A 20,142-nucleotide genomic window follows, 5' to 3' on the forward strand; every position below is an offset into this window, starting at 1 on the left:
GGTGCTTATGAGGCCAAAGTCAAGGGTCTTAAGTTACCTTGAATGGATTCTGTGGAGGACCATTGATGCAATGAGGAGTTGGCCATTTCTTAAACATGGGCCACTTGTCATAAAGGGAACCAGGAATGAGAGTGAGGTTACTGGGAGGTCATCACCCAACATGGGAAAAATAATTTACAGTATCTGCCATGCTGACTGACCGTGAATGGGTTCATAATATAACAAGTCAATGGAGACATGTAAGAGGCATAGAATAGTGCCCTCTGACAGCGATCTGTTACAAGTTGTGTGCTGCTGTGTTTCTCATAGAAAATGCCACACTGCCTTTTCAGAATGTAAATGCTTGCTCATGAGTTCAGAAGGCAGATCTAAGCTCTATAGTCTGAATTGTAGAACAAACTATGTAAAAAGGACAACAGTATGTGATGCTTCTATTAGAAGCAGCTAAGAGGTAGTGTTGGACTGGCAGTCAGAAAGACTTGGGTTCAACTGCTACCTTAGATACTTACTAGCTGTGTGACCTTGGGCAAGTTGATTAACTTCTTTGCACCTCAATTTCCTTGTCTGTTAAATGGGGCTAATAGTAGTACCTACCTCCTATAGTTTTGAGGATCAAACATGATAATATATTTAAAGCACTTTGCAAACATTAAAGCTCCATGTAAATTCCAACTATTATTATTATTATTATATCCTCACTTTCTACACTGTACCCTGCATCCTCTGTATCCTCAGAAATTACCCAAGTTGGAAGGGACCTTGGAAGCCATTTAGTGTAACATGTATCTGATCATGGCTCCTAGGAGCATGCTGATAAATATTTAACAACCAGCTCCCTCCCCAAAATCCCACAGACATGACATACTTTTAAGTTTAATCTATACTACTGACATTTTATCTATCACTTTTCTTAAATCCAGGTATCACCAAAACATAAATTAAACCCTGGTTTGTAATGTTCACTGAATTCCTAGGTGTCAATGCACACACTGAAAAATGTAACAGTCGGCCCTCCTGAGCCTATTCCAGCCAGTTTCAGGAGCTCCTTCATCCCCCTACAATATCCCCAGCAAATGATCATTAGGCCTCTGATTTGTGACCTCCAGTGAAGGAGAAGGGATTACCTTCTAAGGCGGTCTGTCGCATGTTTGGACTCTTCTTGGGACGTTTATCCTGGCATTAAGCTTACATTTGTCTCTTTGTATTTTCCTCCTATTACTCCTAATTCCTCAATGTGGGGCCAAGAAGAAGGAGTCAAACACACATTCATACACACACACACATATACACGTGTGTATATATGCATGCATAAATTTGTGTATATCTTTATAGATGTATAAATATGCATGCATATGTACATATACATACACACAAATACATACATATATATATACATATATATATGTATATATACACATATACACAGATATATAGCTATAGATATCACAGGAGGCCTCTTTTTTGTGGGCATTAGCCTGTCTGAAGGGAGGACCATATTGCAGGACTCATATGCCCCTAACATGCCAAAGGGGGAGATACCACTAAGGCCAAGAGGTTGCACACAGGCTCCACCATCACTGTGTGTAACTCTCTGGAGAGAGTTAGAGAATGTAGCAAAGAGGATCAGGGAATTGCAGCCTCACTTCTATGGAAGAGAGGGCTGGAGGGAGTATAGTAGAAGGGGAATCTGCATCTTGGTACAAAGGTATTTGCTTCCTAGGTTTTTTCTGCCTCTGCTCATGGGGATTGTGACAATAAAGCCTGCCATGGGAAGACATCCTTGTAATTAATGGAAGTGTTGCTGTGTGCTGTAATTGGCCAGATTGTCATTCTGTGTTACTCTATGGGAGGCCCTGACAACATGAGGGTTTTCTCTTGAGGTTCGGTGATAGTTTTAGCTTGTCAATTAGACACTCAGAGGTAATTCCCATCATACAACCCACAGAGTCAAAACCTCTCAGCATGCCCAGTGTCAGATCAGTCCCACTCTTCTCTAGCCATCACAGGCCCTGAAGACATGAACAGCCTGCAGATGCCAACTAAGCAATCCTTCGGAGATCAATCCAATTTGCATTTCCACTAGGGAGGGCAAGGGAGAAACTTCCCCTTATCCCAGAGTGGCAGCTTCCCCTAACCAGGCAAGCCCCCAAACTCTTAACCAGCATCACATGACAGGTTGGCTTTCCTTCTCCGCTGATGGCTGGAGCAGGCAGGAGGAATGCTTAGGGGCTTTTCTAGAAACTGAAGTACCAAGGACAGGGCCAGAGTCCTTTCTCTCTCTTTGTAGAGATCCAACTGGCAGATTACTCCCGAGCCAAGCCCAGGAGCGCTAGACAGAGAAGAGCATTATACTCTCAGCAGGGATTGCTCGGTGTTTGTGGCATCAGAGAAGCAATTTCTGGGACCAGCTGTGGATTTTATTTCTTCCATAACTCGTTTACACATCTTTCTCCTAGTGTCGCTGGTGTCTGTCACCTGATCAGCTTGTGTATTGGATAAGGGCTGTATGTGGATGGAACCCCATGTTAATGAATGCCCTATATAGGGCTTGTGTGTATATGTACGTATGTTTGTATAGATGTGTAGGGGCAATTAGGTGGTGCAGTGCGTAGAATGCCAGGTCTGGAGTCAGGAAGACTTGAGTTCAAATCCAACCTCAAGACTCTTACTATCTGGGTGACCCTGGGCAAGTCACTTAATCCTGTTTATCTCAGTTTCCTCATCTGTAAAGTGAGCTGGAGGAGGAAATGGCAAACCACTCCAGTATCTTTGCCAAGAAAACCCCAAATGGAGTCATGAAGAGTTGGACACAACTGGAAAATGACAAATAATATGTATGTATATACATATAAACTGCCCTCCAAATCTTTGGGTAGTTTAAAGCCATTAAACTTAATAGGGGCACCCTGTATATACATCCATATACACATATATATGTATATATACATCTATCTATCTCTACCTCTATCTCCGTACTCTTCCGCATAGCCAGATTCTTATTTCTATGTGCTCAAAAGGTGAGCTACAAAAACAGGGCAATTGGTTACCAATTCTAATTAAGGGAAAATCTAATGTTGCAAATACCCCTGTCTACATAGGAGCATATCTTAAACCAATATGTGACTTGAATATTTATGATTTGGATACAGCTCTTTTCGTATGCTTGTAAAGAGCCTTCCCAAGACTGTCTTGAAATGGGGACAAACCTAATGGTGACTGGGGTAGGAAGCCACTTATCAAGTGGGATTTCAGGGGTCTGGGGAGGGCCACTATCTCCCTCCTCTGGAATATTCCACCATTCTGCTATTGTCTGGAATTCTAACATAAATGGAGTGGAAATGGACATGGAAAACAACAGAAATATTCTCAACTCTATTCCTCAAAAGAGTGCCATTTCTTTCTTCTCTTTCCCATTACAGTCTGGGAAAGAAGTTATAATCTTTTCCCCCTCCAGGTTCTCACCTGCAAAATGGGGGAAACAAGAAATCGTTTCTATGGCCTTAGGCAGTTCTGAATGGAGGCCAACTGCATGCCCTATGATTCAAGATCTGATAAAGTCTTTCAAGGCTCAGAGATCATAGCTAAAAGGATTTAGAGCTGGGAGGAACCTTAGAACACAGAAAATAAAAACAAGATGTTAGAGCGTAGGACATAGGGTATCAGAGCTGGAATGGGCATGTGTATTTGTATATTGTCTACCCGATCTGATTGTAAGCTCGTTGAGGGCAGAGATGTCTTTTGTCTTTTTGTGTATCCCAGCGCTTAGCACAATGCCTGGCACATAGTAGGAGTTTAACAAATATTTTTTTTTGATCGATAACATAGAATGTCAGAACTGGGAAGGACATTAAAACATGGAATATAAGAGGTAGAAGAGATTCAGATGAGGAAAGTGAGACCTAGAGAAGTGAATGACCTGCTTAAGGTTCCACAGATAGTAAGCAGTGAAAGCAAGACCTCTTAGTCCAGGTCCAGAATGGCCTAGGTTCTGCTAAAGGAAGACTCCACATTCTTTTTTTTTTTGTTTTTTTTTATTAATTAAATTTTCTCCCCTTCTCGTCCCTCCTCCTACCCCAAGATGGCATGCATTCTGAATACCCCTTCTCCTAGTCTGTCCTCCTTTCTATCCCTCCCCTTCTTCTCTTATCCCCTTCCCCTTCAATTTTCCTGTAGGGCAGGATAGATTTCTATACACCATTGCCTGTATGTCTTGTTTCCCAGTTGCATGTGAAAACAATTTTTTTAACATTTGTTTTTAAAACTTTGAGTTCCAAATTTTCTCCCTTCCTCTCTCCCCACCCCCCCTCATTGAGAAGGCAAGCAACTCGATACAGGTTATACATTCTTGTTATGGTCTATTGGATATGTGTATTTGGGGGTTGGTATGTGGGTGGGCTAAGGCAATGTGATATCAGACCGTGAGTTTTCCTCTACCCTGGCAGGGTGGTGTAATGGAAAGAATGCTGTATTCAGAGTCAGAAGAATTGGGTTCAAATCTCAGTTCTAATTGTCTATGTGACCAGTATACAAGTCACGTAAGCTCTCTGGGCCTCAGTTTCCTCATCTGTAACACACAAGAGGGTTGGAGTTTATGGCCTCTGGGATCCTGTTGACTTATAATCTGATTTCCCATTTCCTATGGCTCTCTGATCTTTGGGTATTCACCCAGAGCAGAATCTTTGGGCTCCCTCTAGAAAGAAGTTCTCCCAGCATGACCCCCATGTCCTCCTTCTTCATCCACAGTTCTGCAAGGGGTGGACAACACCTTAGTGGGACTCCACAATCAGAGTTTCGCCAGAGTCATGGAACAGCGGTTGGCCCAGCTGTTTATGATGTCCCAGCAACAAGGCAGGCGGCTAAAGAGGGCCACAACTCTTGGGAGCTACACAGTTCAGGTGAGTTGGAGGAAGCACCCCACCTTGAGTCAGAATAGGTTTGGGAAAATCCATTTCCTAGTAAGTCCCATAAATCAATGTCTTTTTTTGCTTCATTTTTCTTCTTCCAGGAATTTATTTTTATTTAAAAATATATATTTCATTGATGGGCAGCTAGACAGCACAGTAGATAGTGATGGGCCTGGAGTCAGGAAGATTTCCTTTTTGTGAGTTCAAATCCAGCCTCAGACACTTACTAGTTATGTGACACTGTTCAAGTCACTTAACTCTATTTGCCTCAATTTCCTCATCTGTCAAATGAGGAGGAGGAGGAAATGGCAAACCATTCCAGTATCTTTGCCAAGAAAATCCCAAATGGGGTCACAGAGAGTCAGATACTACTGAAATGACCGAACAACAAAAAATTTCATTGATGCCTTTTTGTCTTTCTATTGGTCATTTTGGACCCCTCCCTCTCCCAAATCAAGCCCTTCCTTGTGACAAAGAAAAACCTCTTGGTTTGGCTCTGATGGTGTGGAATAGTTTGCCCTGCAAACTGCCAGTCTTTGGGGTGACTAGGGGTCACTGTACTGTGAGGATGAAGGTGGGCCATAAAAAAGGAGACTTGGGGTTGTTTTCAAAAGACATCTGACCTTCAACCTAAAGCCAAACAAAAAAAAAAAGATACTCCCTTTACTTTATTGGGAGCTGTCCAGACTGGGAGGGTGTATGGTGCACTGGAAAGATTCCTGATTTGGAGTTTGAGGGTGTGGGTTCAAGTCTCAGTGATTCCACTTGTGACTTTGAATGAGATGAGGTGTTCAGTGTTTTACATCCCTCAAAGTGCTCTACAAATGTGAGCTTTTAATATTGCTATTGTTATATTGTGGCAAATCACACAACCTCTCTGGGTCTCAGTTTCTGTACCTGTGAAAAAAGTAGATTGGATGAGATTTCCCCTGAGGTCGCTTCTGTGTCTACATCCCTCGCTTTGCCTGGGGCTCTCTGCTTATATGAACATATCAGGGTTGTTTGGGTTTTTTTGTTTGTTTGTTTTTTGCGGAGGGAGAGTAACTGGTCTGAAAGATGACAGTATTTTCATCATCGTCACCCTTAGGTCAACTCATGTTTTTGTAGAGCTGTAAGGTTTCCTATCTGCCCTCCCTGACCATGACAATTCTGTGAGGCAGGCCCCACACGTGCACTTAGCTCCATTTTACAGAAACCCAGCCTTAGACAGATAGAATGAAGTGCTCATGGCCACACAATCTAGTCAGAGGCAGAGCTAGGATTTCAACCTGTGAGTCTCCTCTTTCTTTGCATACATCTGGACAAGTCTTGTAACTTCTTCCAGCCTCGGTTTCTACATCTGTAAATTAGGGATAATAATAGCACCTAGCCCACAGGATTATTGTGAGGACCAAATGAGACAGTATACATAAAGTGCTTTGCAGACCTTAAAGTGATATTTAAATGCGAGATGTTATTATTATTACACTCAAATAAGGGATCTCCTTTATAACATTTCTAATAAATAACCATCCAGCCTCTGTTTCAACAACTCCAGTGATGGGAAGCTCACTACTCATCTTCCTCTTCCCTACCCCTTGCTAGACTAGGAATCTGGAAGACCTGAGTTCAAATCCTATCTCAGACACTTACTAACTGTGTGACCCTGGGCAGATCACTTCACCTCTCTGTACCTCGGTTTTGTCCTATGAAATGGGGATGATAACACCTATTTCGTAGGTGTTGTGAGGATTAAAAGAGATAACATTTGATAACACTTTGTAAACCTTACAGTGCTGCTGAATTGCTAGCTATTATTATTAGCTATATCTTGCTGCCTTTTAAAAAGGAAGAGTTGCTAAGTTATGCCACCAGATTTTGAGGTCTCCCCTCTGTAGGTCCCATGCAATATTTGTAATTTACAAATTATAAATTGATCAAAAGAAGAAGAGAAGAAGAAGAAGAAGAAGAAGAAGAAGAAGAAGAAGAAGAAGAAGAAGAAATCTCCTATAGACTTGTGTCCATGAAATGAGATTTGCCTAACTGAGCAAAAGCTGGTAATCATAGAGTTCTGTGGCAGCTGTACTAGCCAGATACTGTTTGCATTTCTAAAGGGCCTGTCTAGTTCTTGTTCTCTCTCTCTCTCCCTCCCTCCCTCCCCTCTCTCTCTTCTCTCTCCTCCCTCTCTTCTCCCCTCTCTGTCTCTGTCTCTTTTCTCTCCTCTCCCTCCCCCTTTTACTTTCTCTGTTTCTCTCTCCTCTCTCTTCCCTCTCCCTTCCCCCCTTCTGTCTCTCTCTCTTCTCCTTTCCCCCGCCTCTCTCTCTTCTCCCTCCCTCTCTCTCTCCTCCCTCTCTTTTTCTCTCAGTTCTTTGTCTGCTTAACCATCTCAAACATGGGGGAAAAAACTATGTGAAGCAGACAAGGGGCTACAAATCTAAGTCTCCCTGTATCAGATGTGCCAGTGACCTCCTAAGAGTCACAGGTCTGGATAATTTGCTATTAAATCAAAATAGAGGAAGATTATTCAGAGGCCTGTTTGCCACCTGCTCGGTCGTATGGAAACCCTGAGTGACTGACGTGCCCTGGAACCCTGTGCTAAATTCATTCTCTGAGTCTCATTACATCTGGGCCTTTCTGCTTAATACAGAAAATGAAAAAGGATTAGTGGTGGGGGTGGAAGAGGTGGTCTCTGGGGAGAATGAAGTCTGCATTCACAAGTCTGCAGACTTAAAGGTATGATGACGTGGTATAGTGGGTAGAATGACTGACTTGGAAGGCTTGAGTTTTAATCCTCCCTCAGACACTTACTAGTCATGTGACTCTGGAAAAGACACATCAGCTCTCTGTGCCTCAGTTTCCTCATCTGAAAAATAAGGATAATAATGGCATCTCTACCCCCATTAAGGTTGTCATGAGAATCAAAGGGCAGCACATGCAAACCTTGAAGTGTTATAAAGATACCAGCTATTATTGTTAGCTATCGAGTTCTCAGGGTCCCGAAATCAGAAAATCAAGAGTCTCTACTGTTTTCAAAACCCTTGTGATATTTCTATTGGGAATTTTGATTGAAAAAAAGATATTTAAATAAGTCCTATCATTTAAATCACCTTAAATTATTCTCATGTGAAATAGCAATCCATTTTAAAACAGGGCCAGGATGTCTGGAGATCGAAAAAGATGGGAGTATCAGTATTTACAAGGAGCTCCATGGAGGAATGACTAAGGGGGAAACCTGGGTTCAAATCCTCCCTCTGACAAATACTAACTCTGACTATGGCTAAGTCACTTAGCTTTATAGTGTCCGTGTCATTCATGATTAAGTGCCTACTGCATGCCTATGTGCCTATTATGAGCTGTGCCAAGACAGTTCTCTAAGATTCTAGATCCATAAGATCCTGGATGCAAAGGTAGAAGACACCTCAGAGGTCATCAAATCCAACCCCCTTATTTTACAGACGAGGATGTCAGGCCATTACCGATCGTCAGCCATGGGAAGAATTTCTGCAGTAGGAGCTCCCCACATCAATGGAAGCTGGTCCAGTCCCCAATAAAAAACCAGTGTTTCTCCTTCAGGACCAAACTTCTTCTCTAGAGATGAGCATTAAAACACACACATGTATACTCACATTCATGTACATTCACATATTCCTGCCTACATATATGCACATATACTTATATACATACGCTCTCACACATATGCACACGCACGCACACACACACACACCCCTCTCATTCACTCTGGGGATACAACTTGTAGTTGCTCATTCATTTCCATTGTGTCCAACCTTTCATGACCCCATACGGGGCTTTCTTGGCAGAGATCCTGGAGTAGCTTGCCATTTCCTTCTCCAGCTCATTTTGCAGATGAGGAAACTGAGGAAAACAGATTTAAGTGACTTGCCCATGGTCACTCAGGTAGTAGGTGTCTTAGGCTGTATTTGAACTCGGGTCCTCCTGACTCCAGGCCCAGCACTCTCTCCACTGTGTCACCTAACTGCCTGGAGATACAGGTAGGTTCTGATTAGTGTGAATAATGAATCTCAGGAAGCGGTCACATTATTTCAATCCACACTGTATATGTATCAAAGATTACATTTATATAATTATAACCTTAAATAATGCACATATGAGTACATGTAACCACCACACAGGATTCATTATTTGCATTAATCTGGCACTTGCTGTATTAACTTCCAAGGACAGTGGTGCAAGGGAGTTGTATAAAGAGCTCAGTAGAGGGTATATATCAGATTTAAAGCAAACTTCTCAAGGACCTCTCATCCCACAATGTCATTTAATGGATGAGATCCTGAGGTCTACAAGAGTGAAGGAGGGATTGGCCATGGTCATCAGGTAGAATGGGATTCAAATCTAATTCTCAAGCTAACCTGCTTTCCCCAATAGATACCACATGGCTTTTATTTTATTTTATTTTATTTTATCTATTTATTTATTCATTCATTCATTCATTTATTTATGTTTGTTTATTTATTTATTTATTTGGGTTTTTTTTAGGCAATTGGGGTTAAGTGACTTGCCCATGGTCACACAGCTAATAAGTGTCAAGTATTTGGTCTGAGGCCGGATTTGAACTCAGGTCCTCCTGCCTTCAGGGCCAGTGCTCTATCCACTGTGCCACCTAGCTGCCCATACCACATGGCTTTTAAAAAAAAGTTTCTCAGCAATGCAATGATTCAAGACAGCTCTGAAGGACTTATGAAAAATGCTATCCGTCCTCAGACAAAGAACTGATGGTGTCTAAATGCAGATTGAAGCATACTTTTTTTTTACTTTATTTTTCTTGAGGGTTTTTTTGTCTGTGTTTCAATCGCAACATAACTATTATGGATATGTTTGGCATGACTACACATATATCACACTGCTTGCCTTCTCAAAGTGGGGGGGGTGGTAAGGAGGGAGAAAGGGAGAGAATTTGGACTCAAAGTTTTAAAAACAAATGTTAATTGTTTTTACATGTAACTGGTGAAAAATAAAATATTAAATAAATAGAAATAAAAAACAAGATAAACTTTTTAAAAAGTTTCTCCACAGTGGAAGGTGTCAGCAGCAGGGTAATGAGGCTCTATCTAGTCTAATAAAAGCCACAACATAAAGATGGGTCTTCTCTTTCTGAAAGATGGTGAAGATGCAGCGCGTCCCCGGCCCCAAGGATCCTGCAGAATTAACGTACTACACGCTGCACAATGGGAAACCTTTGCTGGGCACGGCGGCCGCCAAGATCTTGAGCACCATCGACTCCCAGAGGATGGCTTTGACCTTGCACCATGTAGTTCTTCTACAGGCTGATCGTAAGGGAATTTTAAAATATCCTTGTTTGCAATTTCATGTGTCCTGAAGAGGAAAGCTATTCTTCAGACCTGGGTTAGTGGGCCCCTATTTTAAAAATCAGATGGATGACATGATTTTGCTATGGATAGGATAGGGAGAACTGAGGGAAAATAAGGCAAAAGATGTCAATGGCTGATGGATGATAATTATAATTTGCTTCTTAATTGCCTCCAGCCTTGGTCTGCCCTTCTCTGCAGCAAATCTGGCAAACACTGAAATAGACATGATTCCGGTGAGCCAGGTGAATTTGGGTTGATTGATTCTCCCCAAGAGATTTCCTCTCTCACGCAGGGACAGGGTTCGCTGGCACCACCCAGACTCTCTAGGCATGGCGATGGCAACTCCTATTTCTTACCTAAGTGAAAATGTGATACTGACAGAAGTCTCTAAATAGAAGCTGTCACTTTTTTTCCCCCCTGAGCTTAGATTGCTGCAGAAATTTTGTTCCCATGGGGTTTAAAAAGAAAATTCCCTTGTAAAAATTCACTTTTGCCCTAAGAATCTTTTTAATTCCTTCTTACAAAACATCAACCCAAGGTCGGTGTTGACCTTGGTTAATTTAGTTCAATTTCGTGAAGCCTTGCCTGATTCTTCCAGCTGCTAACAAGCCTCTTGCTCCCAGATTACTATTTCACTGATACAGTGTACCACTTAGTATATATAGTATCTTTTTTGTGTATACCCACATGTGTATGACATGATAACCATTTTTAAGCACTTACATGCTAATGTGCCATGCAAAGTGCTGATGATAGAAATAAGAAAAAGAAAGTCCTTGCCCTCAGAAAGAGCTTAGAATTTAAAGGGAAAGAGGGAGCAGGAGCAAATGAGGGTAGCCTTGAGGTATCCAGTAGCAAAGCTGAAACAATCTTCATGATGATGAGTTTCCTGGTGATGAGTGTATCTTGGGTAGGGCATGATGAAGATGATGATGGAGCTGAAATAAAGTGGACTATCTGGTGGCAAGGGCAGCTAGGTGGCTGGGCCTGGAGTCAGGAAGACTCTTCTTCGTGAATTAAAATCTGGCCTCAGACACTTGCTACCTGTGTGATCCTGGGCAAGTCACCTGACCCTGTTTGCCTCAGTTTCCTCATCTGTAAAATGATCTGGAGAAGGAAATGGCAAACCACTCCAGTATCTTTGCTGAGAAAACCCCAAATGTGGTCATGAAGAGTCAGATATAACTGAAAAATGACTGAACAACAATCTGGTGGCAAATATATATACACGTTTCCCCTGGTTAGGTTATAAGCTCCTTGAGAGCAAGTGATGGGAGACTTTTGGCTTCGTATTCCCATCTCTTAGCACAGTGCTGGGGCCTTTGCAGGGATTTCATGAATGTTTTGTCAATTGGTTGGGTGGGTGAGTGGGTGACTTAACACCTACTTTATGCTGGGCCCTGGAGATATGAAAATGGTGCCTTACATTCTACAAGGGATTTACATGGCCACAATGAGCCTTAAAGGAAAGTGACAAGTCAGAGGGGCAGAAGTCCGTATAAGGCAAGTGTCCCAGGGAGGAGAGAGCATCGGGCTTCTATGTAGAAATGCTTCTGAAGAAATAAATCCCTGGGACCGCAGCACATTCTCCCTTCCCCACCTGAGGCTCTAAAACGTTGTGCTTCTGACCGAGGGTTAGCAGGGCTGCCCTCCGATGAGAGGTCAAGGTTAGCCCACTTTCAGAATTGGAAAAATTTCCCCGAAGATCATCAAACTAACACAGAAACATGATTCATGGGGGAGCAGACGTGATCATCGAGTCTAGACCTCCTAGGGCAGGGGTTCTGAACTTGGGTCTGTTCACTTGTTTCTTTTAATATTCTATAATTGTATTTCAATATTATTGGTTCCCTTGGTAATCCTATGTGTCTTGTTTTATGGAATTAAAAGCAAAGGCTTCACTAGATGCCAAAGGGGTCCAAGATGCAACAAAGCTTAGGAACCTCTGGGTTAAGGACTCCCCAGACAATGTCTTCAAGAAAGTCACTGCATTTCCCAAGAAGCAGATGGATTTTCTTTGCCTTGAACATAATAGGCCTTAATAAATGTTCACTATAGTAAATATTGTAGCAAACAAGGGTGAGAAAGAAAAATTAATGCAATCACAAGTATAATTATTTTAGGTTCCCCATCTTAAATATATACTCCAATTTCAATTTTTTAAAAAACAACTTTTTTGATATCTTTTCTCTATCACCTTCATTTCCAAATATATCCCTCTCCTTTACCTTGAACAAGAAGTGTTGCAGAGTGGATAAAGACCTGGCCTTGAAACCAGGAAGGCCTGGATGTAAGAAATGCCTCTGATGCATAGATATTGGCTGTATGATAATGGACTGAGCCTCTCACTGCCCTAAGACTATATATAAGATAGAGAGAAAGTGTTAACTTGAATTGGTAGAGGGAATTTCCCTACCCAAGAAGTCCCTATACCAAGAAAATTACAGGCTCAATACCTATCCTGTTCCCTTCCACAGAGAACCATCCCTTGTCAAAAAGTCCAAAAAAGAGAGAAAAAAACAGGCCAGTCACATTACCCAACACCTCAAGTGAGAATAAGGCTACACATGATGGTCCATAAGCATCATCATCCACCTTGGCCATGAAGAGGCTCTTCTTCTGAACTCTTCTTCAGGACCAATCTGGTCATGGTCATTCCACAGCATTCAGTGTCGGGTTTTTTCGTCCTTTCCATTTGCATTAATCGAGTCATTGCACACGTTGTTTTTTATTGTTTTCCTTTCCTTACTTTGCATCAGTTCATAAAAGCCTTCCTGTGTTTTTATTCCATATCCTCATTTTCAGGAAACATTTATTAAATACTTGTTGCATGCAATGAATTGTGTTAGGCGGTAGGGAAAAGGTGAAAATTAAAGAAGCATGATGTTCGAGTTCTATTTCTGACATGTTCTGACTGAGTGACCCTGGGTGAGTGGCCTGACTTCTCAGTGGCCCCAGACAGCTCTCTTAGACCATAAATTGTAGAAGGTAGGTTGTTCCCCTTTGGCAAAGTTGTTGCCTCAACCAAAGTTCCCTCTACCAGTGAAATCCAAGCAAGTCCAACAGAAAAGAAACAGACGTGGCCCCTGTCCTTATGGAGCTTATAGTCTAAGTAGGTTTTATAACATATGTGAATGAAAGTGATGCAAAATAGAATATGAGGAAGGCAAAGTTCTTTCGGGATTCAAGGAGGGAAAGATCTTTTTCTCCTGGGAGGGAACTGGGGAAGCCTTCATGGAAGAGGTGGCCTTTGACCCAGATATTGGCAAGGATTTCTAAGAGGCAGAAATGGTAGGGAGAACATTCCAGGCTCAGGAAACTGGGTAAGCAAAGACCCAGAACTGAGAGATTGTGGAATATACACTGGAGATGGCAAATGATCCATTTTGGCTGATGTGTGGATCACAGGTGTGAGTGTAGTATGACCTGCACTTGCAGATGTAGAGCAGGCCTGGCTAATAGAGGGCTCTGAAGGCCAAGCTAAGGAGTGTCTCTTCTGACCTAGGGGAATTTTTGACTAAACCATATTTTCATTCTTTTCTGCCTAAAACTTGATTTTTTTCCCTCTCTGATCATAAATATTAACTTGGTTTCCAACTTAAATTATGAAACTCTTGTAAATTAGATTAGATTTAGCCACCTTGACCCTTGCCTAGCACTTTGTCCCATCAGGCTATTATGCCAATGAATACATGGACGTTGGATCATTTTCATTGCCCTGACCTTGCTCATATGAGTTTTAAAAGAGAATTGACTAACATGCAGAAGACGAATCCATTCCATCTCAGTTTGAATAGAGGTCAAGAGATTACTTATATGGTAACAAGATGAAATATAGCACATAAAAATAAGGAGAGTGAGACAGAATAATGCCCAATGTCTTGCTTAAAGAAACAAGATATTCTCGGCACCATATTTTCATCACCATTACGCATGGTTTTTTCCCCTATCAAAATACACAGTCCATAGTTAAATTTAACATATACTTTAAGACAATAAGCTGTATGTAATAGAGATGTGTGGCTTCAAATAGAGCCTCTTTTTTCTGTTCTTTGAATATGGAAATGTTCATACCTAAAAGTAATTTATAAAGGAAACATATGACTATCTAGAGTAGGGGCCCTTAACGTTTTTTGTTTCATGGACTCCTTGGGAAGTTTGGTGAAGCCTATGGACCCCTTCTCAGAATATTATTTTATTTTTATTTAATTTTTAAATTTATTTTTTGCTCCATTTTAAGTTATTTGTCAGTTCTGTTTTTAGGGGTGGATAGCATCTTCCTTCATAAGTCCTTTGTAGTTGATTTAAATATTTATGATACTCAGAATAACTTAGTCACTCACAGTTCTTTGAACTTGGAACACATTCTTCAAACAATATTACTATTAATATATAATGTTCCTCTCATTTCACTCTTCATTATTTCATACAAGTCGGAAGATTATTTTTAAATGCAGAAAACATTTATGAAAACATAGGAGTATAACGGAAGCTGATTCTATTGAAATAGTTATAAAGATATTAAAAAAAAAACCAAGTTTATGGATTCCAGCTTAAGAACCCCTGGTCTATAGGGACATGAACTAGACTTATCATTTTATTGGGATGGGGAATGCTCAAAGGAGTATAGCCCTTTCTTTGTAGCTGCTAGAGAGCTGCCTTCTCAGAGGTTAAGTTACTCACCAAGGCTAATGCAGCCAGTGTATGTCAGAAGCAGGAGCTAAACCCAGCCCTTTATGGCTTTGAGTGCAACTCTCTATCTACGGAGCCACCCTGCCTCTCATTTTCCAAAGATGAGTCCATACACTGACTATCTATGGAAAAAGATATTGTTTTGTATTCATGCTATAAGATTAAAATACAAATATTTGGTCACAACCACAATAGCAATAAGCATTTAAATGTCAACAGATACACATTGTCTAATGAGCTATTCACAGAAGTTAATGTGATTACTCATCTGTTGATGCAAATAATGCCAAAGTGAGTTCGCGGAGTCTCACTCTGCCTTCACATCAGATCTCGGCTAGCGGAAAGCTCTTCTCTACAAGCATATTTCCAAGCTTCACAATTGGATCCTTGTTGTCTTCTGTTTCTGGTGTCCAATTGGGAAAAGGAGGATTTCCTCCTGACTGCTGAGTGTGGACTTCCTTTTGGTGGGAAGTCTTTTGGCTGAGTTTTCCTTGGCCTGGGTTCCTCACTCGTGGCTCTGCCTTGGTCCTGTTGTTTCTGTCTTGTTTTGCTTTGCCTTAGCGGTCGTTAAAAACCCTCCCAACAACCTGTGGATTATCGCAGCGGTACTGGCGCCCATTGCTGTGGTCACCGTGATCATTATCATCATCACAGCAGTGCTCTGCAGGAAGAACAAGAATGACTTCAAGCCAGACACCATGATGAACCTGCCTCAGAGGGCAAAAGTAAGTAGGAGAAAGACCTCTCATCAGCATGCATTGGAATGCTTTGGGGGAATTCAGGGAGGGGAGCAAGACATTTCCTCTAGGGCTGGAAGAGAACTAATTTGGAACATTGAATGTCAAGTCCAGTCAACAAGCATTTATTTAGCACTCACTGTGTACCAGGCACTGGGTTAAGTTCTGGGAATACAAATAGAAGCAAAGACAGTCCCTGCCCTCAGGGAGCTTGCATTCTAATGGGAGAAGACAACAGGTGAAAGGGAGTTCGAGATCAAGTTGAGAGAGTTGGAGGTGGGTGTGGGGGGGATACCCTCGAGGTAAAAGAAAAGGATTTTATGATCACAGATCCCAAGTTGAAAGAGGCCTTAGAGGTCACCTAGTCTAACACCCACATTTTACTATTGAGGAAACTGAGGCCTCGATTTAGAGAAGTGATCTGCCCAAGGTCATGCGAGTAGTAAGTGGCAAAACTGCGATTTGAACTCAGGTCCCATATCCTCTGTCCACTAGTGTCAGAGGCAGGATTCTAACCCAAGCCTTTGTTCCAGGCCCAGCACCTTTTGCACTTTTCCGAGGTGCTTCTGTCATTTCAGCTGTTTATTCAACTTAATTCAATTCAGCTCAGTTAAGAGTTTGTTAAATGCCTATTATGTGTCAAGCATTGTGCTAGGCATGCTGGGAATACAAACACAGAAATTAAGCAGTCCCTGTCTTTAAGGAACTTGCCTTCTATGGGAGCAAAGATATGCACAAAGAAGAATTAAATACAAAGTCATTTCTGGGAAGGGGAGAGCACAGGCTAACATGAAGGGAGACTTATTAAGAATAGAATGGAATTCCATAGCGCACAATGGAAGGTTAAGGCAGAGTATCATATATACATGGGAGGGATGGGTTAGAGGAAGTGGGGAGAGGGAGCCAGGAAAGAGACTTTCAGTCTGACCAGCCTGTTATTCGCAGGGCAGAGCTGCAGGAGTGGAGATCATTAGGACCTTCACAGCAGTAACGGTAATATTGATTTGAGTATGAATTCCTGAGCAAGAGGTGGAAAGCAAAGGGGGAGCTGTGTAGGTGAAGGGGAAAGGGAGAATTGCTTGAGGCGTAAGGAAGACTGCGAGCTCCTGGTCCTGGCTAATGGTCAAGACAGGGGTGAGTAGTTGGTCAAAGCCTCAGCCAGGGCAGCTCTGCTGTGGGTCTCTGCTTCAGTGTTGAGCAGACTCTCTCAACCAGGGAGAAAGACACTTAGGAGGCCTTCGGCCTTGGACCAGAGCAACTGGTGAAGAAGAGGAAGGGTGACAAGGAAGAGGGTGTGTCCACAGGCCTGTTAGCCTTTGTGGAGGTGATGCCAGAGGCGCCAGGCTCCTTCCACCCCCCTTTGGAAAAACCTGTACCTGTTGTTTGTGCAGCTTATCAACCTATTACAAAGCTAATGCTGTGGCGTCTTCTACCATTGGGACACAAAATCTGTGAGGGCAGAGGTTAGCACAGTGCTGGCTGGCTAATTCATGAAAGCCCCAAGGAACTAGAAACATAGCATCATAAAATGTGAGAGCCAGAAGTGACCTTAGAGATCCTCTCATCCCAACTTCCTGATTTTACAGAGGGGGGAACTGATGCCTACTTGCCCAAGGTCATGTAGCTAACTGGACCCTGGAATGCCCTTCATCCTCACCTCTGCATCTGTCTCTACCTTCCTTAGAGGAAGAGCTCAGGCACCATTTCCTACAAGAAACTTTCCCATTACCCCCTAGTTTTTAGTGCTTTCCCTCCCCTCACCCCAGATTTCTTTGTCTTTACTGAGTTTTTAACATATCTGTGTACATGTCATTTCCCCCCAGCAGAGTGGGAACTCCTTAAGGTCAGGTACTCTTTCATTTCTCTCTCTATGTCTCCAGCTCCTAGCCCACAGCCTAGCGCTTATTTCTTTTCTTTTTTTTCTTTCCCTCCTTTCTCCTCTCTCCCTCCCTTCTTCCTCCTCTTCCTTCCTTCCTCCCTCCTTCTTCCTCCTTCCTTCCTTCCTTCTCCTCCTTCTCCTTCCTTCCTTCCTCCCTTCCTTCCTTCCTTCCTTCCTTCCTTCCTTCCTGTTCCTGGTGAATAAACTTTAACTAGTACAGACCTACAACTGAGAGTTGCCTGGGGACACTAATAGGTTAAGTGACTTGCCCAGGGTCACACAGCCAGTATTATGTCAAAGGCAGGATTTGAACTCTGGTTCTTCCTGACTTCAGGTCACACACTATCCGCTGGAGCATACTGGCTGACTCTCAGGCACTTAATGAATGCTCATTGAATTGAAGAAATGACAGGGTTGGGGCTATACTAACAGTCTCTTGCTACCTCATCGATTGTTCCTTCCACCTTTCCACATTGCCTCCTACCCCTGAATGATCTAACTTGGAAGACCACTGCTCTCTGCAGCAATTAATATATGGCCTTTAGGGTTCAGTGGAAAGAATACTGGAAGTAGATTCAGAGGACCTGGGTTCAAATCTAGGCTCTACCATCTTTGTGACCTTAGACAAGTCACTCTGGGCCTTTTTCCTTGTCTGTAAAATGAGGGGGCCAGGGCTAGGGCCGGGGTGGTCTATGATTGTGTGGTCTGTGATTCTAATTTCAGCAGGTGTCATTTAGAATCCAGCAGAAAAAAAAGAAAACATTCCAAGCAGGGACATTCCATTCTCAGCTCAGCTCAGCGACACCTGGAGCCTATCAGACATCACAGAATGATGGGTTTCCTATCACAGCTGGGCCCTTGCAGGTGAAACCTGCCCTGTGCTCAGCTTTTCTCCTGGCACCTACCTGGGACACCTCAGATAAGAATTCCCCACATTTAAAAGATGTCTTAGAAAACACGTGGTGATCCTTGCGTGCCTCGTGGCTGAAAATCTGTGCTGGGGATGTCCTTGGGATGGATCCAATTTGCCCAGCATTGCTGGTACACGCTGATATCTCTGTCCCCTCTCTCCGGGACACTGTGTTTGTGATCTCCCGGGCTGGGCTGGCTTGGAAGCAGGCGCATCCACACAAATTCCCATGTAGGGAATCCTGAGCAAAATTGAACTGAATTGTCTTCAGGGGGAAGCTGAGATGGCTGCTTCGATTTCCAGTGCTCCCTGTCAGGGGAAGCCTAGACCACTGGAACTGGCTTAGGGCTTTTTTTTTTTTTACTGAAGTCTTAACGGCTGTTGCAATAGACACTGCAGAACTGCCCCCTTTCAGAAAAGAACCAGCTGCCTACATTGCTTCCCACAGCCCTGCCTGTGTGAACAGAATTCAATTGGTGACAAAAGGATGGGAGGGAATAGCAAAGTTGGCCTGCCATGTTATTCCGTAGGCCCTGGGGGAGTATGCCAGAGGCAGCTGGGGAGCCTAGGCCTCACTGCCAGAATTCCATGGGACCATTGGGTTCTCCCTGCTGGCCCAGCCATCCTAAATGTGAGGGATTGCACAGAGAAGGTTAGTGTGTCTTTCCTGGGATCTGTGGCCAGGCTCCTCTGATCTAGGGGGCGTGATCATCTGTACCCATGCACCAGAGACCGGGTACTATGTGGCCACTAACAATGTTATCCATGGTGCCCCTCATAGTAGGATGGGAAATTCTGATGTTATATCTGATGGCAGACTGCGGCAGGTCCAATTTTAGTGTTTCATGTCCTCTTTTCTTTTGTTCAAGTTCATTCTTTTTTGCCTCTTTGAATCTTAAGCCTTCAGTGGTCATAAAGCATCCCAATTGCTTCCCATCTTTTTTTTTTTAATTGCTCATTCTTTTTGAACCAAATTGGCCTCTATGTTCTACCTGGTGGACAACATTCCATTTCCCATCTCCTTGATTTTATATAGGTGGCGCCCCATGCCTGAGATGCCTTTCTTCTTCCTTTCTGCCTCTTAGAATCCCTAGCTTCTTCCCATCCTGATCCCCATACAATCTCAAGTTAAGATCCTTCTCTCTCTCTCTCTCTCCCCTTCACCCCTCTCTCCACATATATTTTATGTATATATATATATACACACACACATGCAATGTATATATATATACACACAAGATAATTGTGCATAATATATAATAAAAACAATATATATATATATATATTATAGTATTTATTATTTGCTTGTGTATATTGTTCTCTCTGTCTCTTTCTCGCAATAGAAAATAATCTCCTCATGGGCAGGGACTGTTTTTATCTTTGAGTCTCCAATGTCTCTTACAGTTCTTGGCATGTAGTAAGCATTTCATAAATGCTTGCCTAGTGAATAAATGAAAGCTAAGAATAGAGAAGTGAGCCCATGAGGATTTACCCTAGGCCACATTCTGACAGATGAATAGACTTCAAAGGGCTGTGATAGAGCTGCAGTTGTGTGATGCTATTTGTCATTTGTGTGATGACAAACACTTATTCATAACCTTCAGTTGTTTTCCTTGTAGTATTTTGAATATGAGCTTGCACCTTAAACCTATCACCCTTGAATGCCACATGTCTTGTCTTGGCTGAGATATCA

The 20,142-nt window shown here is 42.5% G+C and overlaps 1 protein-coding gene across 1 annotated transcript in view; it reads left to right on the forward strand.

Moving 5' to 3' along the window:
• The window catches only part of KIAA1549L (KIAA1549 like), a 310,713-nt gene that overhangs the window by 190,994 nt on the left and 99,577 nt on the right, over positions 1–20,142 (forward strand). Inside the window, 3 exon segments of the mRNA XM_078148701.1 lie at positions 4,744–4,895; positions 10,021–10,192; positions 15,485–15,648. Of these exon segments, the coding sequence (XP_078004827.1) occupies positions 4,744–4,895; positions 10,021–10,192; positions 15,485–15,648 (488 nt within the window).

The sequence above is a fragment of the Phascolarctos cinereus genome, unplaced genomic scaffold (assembly GCF_003287225.1).
Source record: "Phascolarctos cinereus isolate Bilbo 61053 unplaced genomic scaffold, phaCin_HiC Scaffold_9;HRSCAF=440, whole genome shotgun sequence".
NCBI lineage: Eukaryota > Metazoa > Chordata > Mammalia > Diprotodontia > Phascolarctidae > Phascolarctos > Phascolarctos cinereus.